Source organism: Ochotona princeps, chromosome 10 (assembly GCF_030435755.1).
Source record: "Ochotona princeps isolate mOchPri1 chromosome 10, mOchPri1.hap1, whole genome shotgun sequence".
Taxonomy (NCBI): Eukaryota; Metazoa; Chordata; class Mammalia; order Lagomorpha; family Ochotonidae; genus Ochotona; species Ochotona princeps.
In genome coordinates, this window is record NC_080841.1 from 20,894,114 (window position 1) to 20,901,946 (window position 7,833).

At 57.0% G+C, this 7,833-nt stretch overlaps 1 protein-coding gene across 2 annotated transcripts; it reads right to left on the reverse strand.

Annotated features, from left to right (window-relative positions):
* Positions 1-486: 486 nt before the first annotated feature.
* RD3 (RD3 regulator of GUCY2D) lies at positions 487-3,568 on the reverse strand. Of its 2 annotated transcripts, none has more exons than XM_004578669.2 (2): positions 3,273-3,568; positions 487-1,488 (listed from the first exon to the last, which is right to left on the reverse strand). In XM_004578669.2, exons 1-2 carry the CDS (start codon positions 3,566-3,568, stop codon positions 1,197-1,199), a joined length of 588 nt encoding a protein of 195 aa, XP_004578726.1. In that variant the 3' UTR covers positions 487-1,196. The 2 variants fall into 2 exon arrangements, with proteins under 2 accessions (XP_004578726.1, XP_058525720.1); XM_058669737.1 differs by having other exon boundaries at positions 1,252-1,488; positions 3,343-3,568.
* Positions 3,569-7,833: the final 4,265 nt, after the last annotated feature.

Consider the following 7,833-nt stretch of genomic DNA (forward strand, 5'->3'; position numbering starts at 1 on the left):
TGACTCTCCATCCAGACTCAAGCGAAAGGAACCCAAAACCAATTCGATACAGAAGGACGTTTTCTCCACTAGCCACGGTCAGTGAATATAGGAGGTTTCCCCTGTCATTCGCCCTCCTTCTGACACTTTTTTGAGATGGCTATTGAGATCCACTTGCACCGTGGCATAGCAGGCTAACCTTGTACCTGCAGTACCAGCATTCCATATCAGCACTAATTCTAGTCCCAGATGCTTCACTTCCAATCCAGCTCCCTGCTAACAACCTGGAAAAGCAGTGGAGGAAGGCTCAGGTCTTTGGGCTTCTGCTCTCATAGACGCTCCTGGCTCCTGGCTGCGGATCAGCTCAGCTCCAGTCATTGCGGCCAGTGGAGAGTGAATCAGCAGTGGAAGATTGCTGTCTATCTTTCCTTCTCTCTGTAAATCTGCCTTTCCAATAGAAAAAATAAATCTGAAAGAAGGAAGGAACGAAAAAAGGACGGAAGCAAAGAAAGAAAATGAAGGATCTGCGGTGCTCGTAGGATCCATTTATAGAACATTTCACCCAGCTACAAGGTCAGTTAGAGGTTTGGGCATCGCTTTCTGTAGAAAGCCAGAGAGCAAATGTGACCAAAGAGAGGGGCAGCCTTGGAGCACAGAGTCAGGCGTCTAGCACAGCAGGTCTAGAAGGTGGCTGGGAAGAACCTGGGGGGCTGGTCAGAGCCCAGGAGATGAGGCTGTGGGTGGGACAGTGGGCAGGTTGGCTCCACCCCATCAGCCCTCCACCCCTTGGCAGGGCTGACTTGTCCCAGCACAGCTGGCTTCAAAGCCTGGGGTGGAGACTGTGGGTACAGGATCCACCTCGTCCTGCCGGGTGCAGCTGGAGGAACATGTCCTTGGCTCGGTTTCTCTGTTCCCTAGGTGCGGACAGTGGATCCCACAGTTGCCAGGATCCCTCTCAGCCCTGCGGGCCTACGGGGCTGGAACCACCTACAGTAGAGGATCAGCCAAGTTACCCGCAGAGAAGGGACACCATCCCACAGGTCCCTGGGGAGGGGAGGAGGTGAGCGGCACAGTCCTGAAATTGGGGTGAGGCGCCAGGGCTTGTCAAACAAGGCAGGACTGGAAGATGGGTAAGGATCCGGAGGAAGTGCCCCTGGAGAGGGCCCAGGTTGCTCCACCTCACGGTGTCTAGGAGGAAGCCCTCTAGGGTCTTCCAGTCAGTCGGCTTTGGGATCCCGGAACTCAGGCATGCTCCAGGTGCGGGGCGGTGGCGGCGCGTCGCGCTCCACGTCCTCCGAAATGGTGCGGATGTCGCTGGCGAAGGGGGCGATGCGCGCGCGCGTCTTGAAGGTACCCAGATTGCCGCGTGGACGCAGGCTCCACTGGCGGGTCAGCCTATGGGCCTCCTCCTCCTGCTTCATTCTCTCCAGGACCTCCTGCAGCACGGTGCGGAACAGCCGGGCCACCTCCTGCACTTCAGGCTCCCGCTCGGCCAGCAGCTGGCGGAACCTGGGCAAGGGAGCGGGCTGGGCTGTGTGGGGCTGCGGCCACCCTGAGGGCTCCTCAGTGCGCCCCACCTCCTCGACCAATTGGTGCCATCGTCCCCTCCCTTCCTGCTCCTGAAGACAGTCTCCTGCCTGGCTTCTGCAACAGCTTGCCTGGACCTCAAATTCTGCATTGCCTTCTGCTTTCCAGGGACCTCAGCTTTCCCGTCTGCATCTGGGGTCACAGCTGACACTTGGCAGAGGCAGTGCCTGTCTGGCAGCCTCCTAGGTCTCTGGCAGGCCTTGTGGCTGGCCCTCCCCCCTCCCTCTCTACCTGCCGGCCCTGTGGTCTCTGGGTCCTTTCCTTCCATAGCCCCACCACCCTCTGGGTGAGGGTGAGCTGTTGGGCCATGCACAGGGACCCCTTGCTTATACCCCTGGAAAAACCTGGCAGCCCTCAGGCAACAACTTCTCCTGGATGCCCCCAAGCTGTTTCCCTGTCCTGGGATGTCTGCCCAGAGCTCAGGAATGAATGTCTGTTTGTGTTCAAGGTGTTTAGCCCTTGTCAGCAGGGTCACGCATGGCAGGAAGTGTGACCATGGGGACATTACAGCCAGTGCCCAGCCTGCCCCCTCACTTAGCAGGTCTGGCAGATGGTTGAGACGCCCTCTCCACTGCCCCCCAGTACACGCCCCTTCTCCCTCTCCCTCCCCCCAACAGGGTTCTGGGAGGTTTTCACAGGGAATGAGCAGACAGATGAGGGAGGGGAGGAGTCTCAGCGCAGAGAAAGGAGGAGGAGGCCAGAGAAGCCCAGAGGAGTATGGATGGGGCTGGAGAATAAGGGCTGGGCGCTCTCAGGTACACAGTGGGTGTAGGCACAGACCAGGGCTCAAGGGCAGGGCTGGGCAGGGCTGGTGCACACTGCCTTGTGCCCCTTTACAAAGAGGCATGCGCACAGAGGCCCGCGATGGGTTAGGAATTACTCTGGCTTGCTTGGGTGCTTTCCCAACTTGAACGTTGCTCTAGCTGAGACAGGGTGACAGGCGCCCAGGCCTTGGTAAGGTCATGGTCACGGTAAAGTGCAGGAGCAGGGTTGCATCCCAGGTGTGAATGCTGTGTTATTCCCGGGGTGGGGTGGTGGTTCTGAGCCTTTCACACTCACCCCTTGTGTAGAACAGGAACATGAAACCAGTGGAGGAGAGATGGCCACCAAAGATCCAAGATGGTAACATGGAACTGAAGGGGTGAGCTATGCTAACTGAGTAGGGGCTGTTGTTGTGGCACAGAGGGTTAAGATCTGCCTGCAGGGTGGACATTCCTTGTTAGAAAGTGGGTTTGAGTCCCAACTGCTCTACTTCCAACCCATCTTCTTCCTAATGTGCTGGGGAAGCAACATATGATGGTCCAAGTGCTTGTGCCCCTGCTACCCATACAAAGACCCAGACAGAGTTCCGCTCCCCTCCACCCTGCCCCTTCATCTGGCCCAACTCTGGCTGTTGCAGATATTTGGGGAGTGATCCAGCAGCTGAAGGATCAGTGTGTGTGTGTGTGTGTGTGTGTGTGTGTAGTTCTGCCTTTCAAATGGATGTACAAGGGACAATGGACAGACACCTAAACTCACCAGTCTCCTGGAGCTACCCCCTGCCTCCCTTAGATCCTGTATCCCAGACCTGGGACCTCTCTGTAATTCCTTTTCCTGTCTCTTTCCTCGCACACCTCTGACTCGGGTTCTGGAGGCCTCTAGTCTGCACCTCTGCAGCCATCCTAGCCTCAGCAAGCAAGTGAGCAAGTATGTTGCAAACAGCTTACCGGAGGATGGCGGGTCCGCAGTAGGACGGGTGGATCTTGGCGCACACGTCCTCCAGCTGCAGCCGCTCGCCGGGGCTGAGGTCATAGGAGGGCCGCGGTGCGCTGGCCAGCCAGCTGTAGTCCACGCCCGTGCACACCTTGCGTACCGCCTGCCTGCGCTCGCGCTGCTGCTTCTCGGCCTCACGCATCTGCCCCGCCAGCTCCATCATGAGCGTCTCCAGCACCATGTCAGCCGGGCTCCGTGACGACAGGCGCGAAGGGGCCTCACTCCACCCCAGCCACGCGAGGAGGGACATGACCCTCGGGGCGGAAGGGGGCTCCTCCCAGGACCTCTGGAGATTAACTGAGAGGAAGAGAACTAGGATCCAGGTGGGGAGATCCACGTTGTCCTCAGAGCTGGGCGGCCTCTGGTAGGTGGCTTCACCTCTCTGAGCAACCGTGTCTAATTCTGTAAGACAGCACAGGACTGTAGGAAGCAAAAAAGCAGTGGGGCTAAACGTGGTGCCCTCCAAGCGCTCCCTCAAGGCAATGAACAAACATCTGACGATTGAAAAGCACCCTGATGATTGAACCAAGTGAAAACAAGGCAGGAAACATTGCACACAGCCCTGTGACTTGGACACACACACCCACGTAGAACAGAGGCTCTCGGCCTGCCTCCAGCCCGCTGCTGAACTTAGTACTGGGCAGGGTCAATGCTATCCTGGAAACCCCAACCTACCCCTCCTTCATCCATTCAACACTCATTCATGTAGAAGAGGAAAAGCCGCTAGTGGGAGGGGCAGAAGGGACTGTGGCTGGGGTGGGGGAAGAGGAAGACTGGGGACTTCGAGTCAGGATTGATGGGTGAAGAGGAGTGGCCAGAGAAGCTGTGTGGGTGACAGTGGGAGAAATGAGGGGTCCAGGTATGTGTGGGGGGACCCACCGTGAGCCAGGTGAGAGCGGGTAAGATGCACATAGGAGAGCATCAGGTGTGAGAGTGGGGCCTTAACGCATTGTCATAGGATCCTACTCCATAGGATCTTGCTCAAGGAAATGTCATGAATGCCTGAGTGACCAGGTGAATGAATGAATGAATGAGTAGGTGAATGAGCCGCCATGGCCGGCCTGCCCTGGTGGCTGGCTGTCAGAAGTGCAATTGTGACTGATTGATGACTTCAACGAAAGGAAGGGATGCAACAAACCCAGCTAACACCAAAGTGGGCCTTCAAGGTGTGCCCCCTCCCTCTGGCTGTTGGAACCCTTCCTGTCCAGCATGGCTTGGAGGATGTGTCAGCTCTGCATAAGGAGGCTGGGTGTGGTGCCTGTGTGGGCACTGGCTGTGGGGGTGTGTATGAGTGCTGTCAATCCCTGTCTGCCCGGTGGGCAGCGGCGGGTAAAGACTGACAACCCTCCGAAAGTGAACACGTTTCCTTAGGCGAACTCCTTGCCATGGAGTGGGGGTGGGTGAGGCCAGGAGACAGTGCCACGGGCATCCTGGGTGTGGGGGGAGGGGCAGAAGCACTGACCTCATCCCTGCCTTCCCCTCCCCCTGCCAGAGAATCAGGAAAACATTCTGAACTGTGTCCACCCCGCTTCTGCCACCCTGCCAGGGTGTGCTGCAGCTATTTCTGTCCCTTGTGCCAGCTGCTCCCCCCTGGAGGCTCTCAGACAGTCTGATTAAGTTCTTAAGGGCAAAGCAGGGGAAGGGATGGTGGCAGGGAGGAGTAAAGAGGGCCAGTAGAGACCGAGAGGCAGCAAGGTGGGACACATGGACTCTAGAGGCAATGACTCGGCCCAGGGCACCCAGGCCCTGACCCTCAATTGGAACCAGGGTGTGCTGGATGCAGTCAACATGGCGCATGGCCCCCAGGCAGCTTGGGCAGGGATACCCGGGGTCCTGGGGAGAATTCAGATTTATGAACTTGCACGGGCCAGCAATATCACCTGTACTTCCACTAACCTGTAACTTCAGTTTCCCCAGGGGTGAGGGAGGGCCACAGAGCCAGCAGCGGTGCGGCCACTCCCTCCCAGCACCTGGGCCCTTATCTTCAGCCAAGATCACGTCATTGTCTTTGAACTTGTTATCCTTAAAGCATGTGTGCTGCTCTCTAAGATACAATCATGAAAACCCATAGATCTGCCAGGAGCTGTTATCATCTTCCATGTTGATACAGAAGAACAAAGAGGACTAGACCACCTCTCCCTCCCCCCCCACCCCAAATCTCAACAGAACCGGGTTCCTTTATGTCCACTGAACTGCACTGTGTCGTCAGAGAACAGGGTCAGCTTTTACAAACCCACAGGGAGACCTGGAGCGCGAAAGGGAAAGCTCCACCTGCCTGGCCTGGTGCCTCAACCCTGGCTTCTGGTCCTGGGCTGGGGACAGCTGGGTCCCCCATCACAAGAGGGGGTGCAGATCCACTCAGGGATCAGGATGACGCCATCTTCTCGCCTCTCTGCTTACCGTCTTTCCAGCCTAGGCTCTCTGTCCTTTGTTCCCTCAGTGGCTCTCTCCTCCACTTCCTCCTCATTCCTCCCCCTCCTGCCTCCATGTCTCCACTTGGAGCTATTTTTGATCATCCCTGTCCTGTGCATTGCCCCGGGGGGCGCCCCAGTAGCTGTGGCTCATTAGACACACACTAGGAAGCTTCTCGGGCCCAAGGGACAAGGTGTCTCTGGCTCCAGGCAGTCGGGGACAGAGAGGCACCAGGTGTCTCAGTGGTGGGAATAAAGGGTGGGGGAGGAGGTGCGGTTGCCACTGGAGCTGGAAGCAGGGCTGTGATGCCCACAGGAGCCTCTAATGAGCAACCAGGCCCTGCCCGAGCACCAGCCAGCAACTGAGGGACAGGTGCAGCCTGCAGTGGCTGATGTCTCAGTATAAAGGGACCCACGCCCAGGGGACCCCCTCTCACCTCACCCTCCTGTGGAGTTGGCTCCAACAGGTGGGCTGGGAGCCTGGTGTCTGCACAGGACTGCCCCAGTGGCCTCTGTGACTTCTGGGCCGATCCATACCTGCTCCAGGTTTCCCTGGGCGGGGGCTGGCTGGGAAGAGGCCTCACAGTAGGCGCCCCCACTCTGCTCTGTCTTTCTAATCTTCCTCCCCGCCCTGTTTTCCAAGATTCAAGGCCAACTTCACAGGTTATAAATCAGCCTTATTTCTCTTCAGCATCAAAGAAACCCTGTAATCCTACAAGCCTGGTCTGACTCATCCCCCACCCCCCCCACATCCCCCAGGGCTGATCTGGGTCCTTTGCCTGCCTGATACCCCCGCTCACTTCCCAGGACCCATCTCAGGGATCCACTCCCCCCTGCAGCTGCCCCCACTGGAGTGGCACTCACCTCTACCATCACCAGGGCCAGCACAGAGCCTGTCATCAGGACAACATGATATTGTATCACTCTCCCAACTGTCCTTCCTGCCCTCCCCACCCCCGCCTGCTCAACTAGGCTAGACTGTGAACTCTGTTGAATCTGCTGGCACAGAGGGTGCACTTAATAAGATGGATGGATGGATGGAAAAATGGCAGTCAGTCCTTATCACGGTGATGAAGAGGAGAAATTGGGAGGGATGAGAGGTCAGATCCTACTGACCACCTCTGCAAGGAGCTGGTCCCCAAGAAACCCAAGCCTGATCCCATAGTCACAGCCCAGACTTGCTGTCCCAGTCCAGCCTGTGAAGAACCTAAGTGTTTTCTGCTTTTGTGGTTTCCGCCTTGCTTGCTTGGCTGGAAGCTGTGTGAACTCCAGGCCTGGCAGTCTGTACGTGACACCCGGCAGGACACCTGGCAGGACACCTGGCAGGTCACGTAGGCAGGCCACTCCTCGGGCAGGAGGCCCCTATTTTGCTTGTTAGATAAGTTGCTCAGTATCCTATAGCCCACCAGTTTGTACGTTTTGAAAGTTGCTTGCTTCAAACCCAACAATACAAGCCTGCCAACTTGCTCTTTTCGAAAGTTAACAGATAAATTGACCAGTCATGACTGTATAATTATATGGAATAGGCCTGAAATGTGTAAGAACCCTGTGCTGTTCAACCTCGCTTTCTTTTTCTCCTGTCCTGCTGTTCTGCTGCAGCTTCGGCTGCAGCTGCCCCTGTCCCCCAGCTCTGCTGGACTGGGGGCGGTGGGGGGATGGCTGGGAGCCTAGGTTAACCTGAATAAACTGCCCTTATGCATTTGCATGACTTCAGACTCCTGTTGATTTTCTGGGGGGTCACAAAATCTGGGCACGCTTCCCTCTGGAGCTCCAGCCTGCACAGCCCTGACTGGCTGTGTTCCTAGACATGCTACTGGAGAGTCATACTCTTACCAGTCAAAGGGATGCCCCCCCATCACCTGCACATAGTGGTGGCTGCTGCAGCCCAGCCCTGCCCTGCCCTGCCCCTACAGGGCCAGGTCACTCAGAGGATCTCAGACTGTGGTTCTCAAACCAGTGACAGAGTTGCAGCTTTGGGCTCCCCTTCCTTATTCCTGCACTACAACAAATGCTGGAGCTGGGTTCGTCCCTGAGGGTCTTACTGGTCCTCAAATAGACAGAAGCCTTGGCTTCTCAGAAGTTCATGAACAAAGAGCAGCTTGTG

What these genes read in the sequence shown, in the direction of transcription:
- RD3 (XM_004578669.2), bottom strand. Translation starts at nt 3,568, where the DNA reads ATGTCCCTCCTCGCGTGGCTGGGGTGGAGTGAGGCCCCTTCGCGCCTG. An exon ending in TGCGGACCCGCCATCCTCCG is followed by an intron (nt 1,489 to 3,272) that starts GTAAGCTGTTTG and finishes TCCCTTGCCCAG; the next exon opens with GTTCCGCCAGCTGCTGGCCG.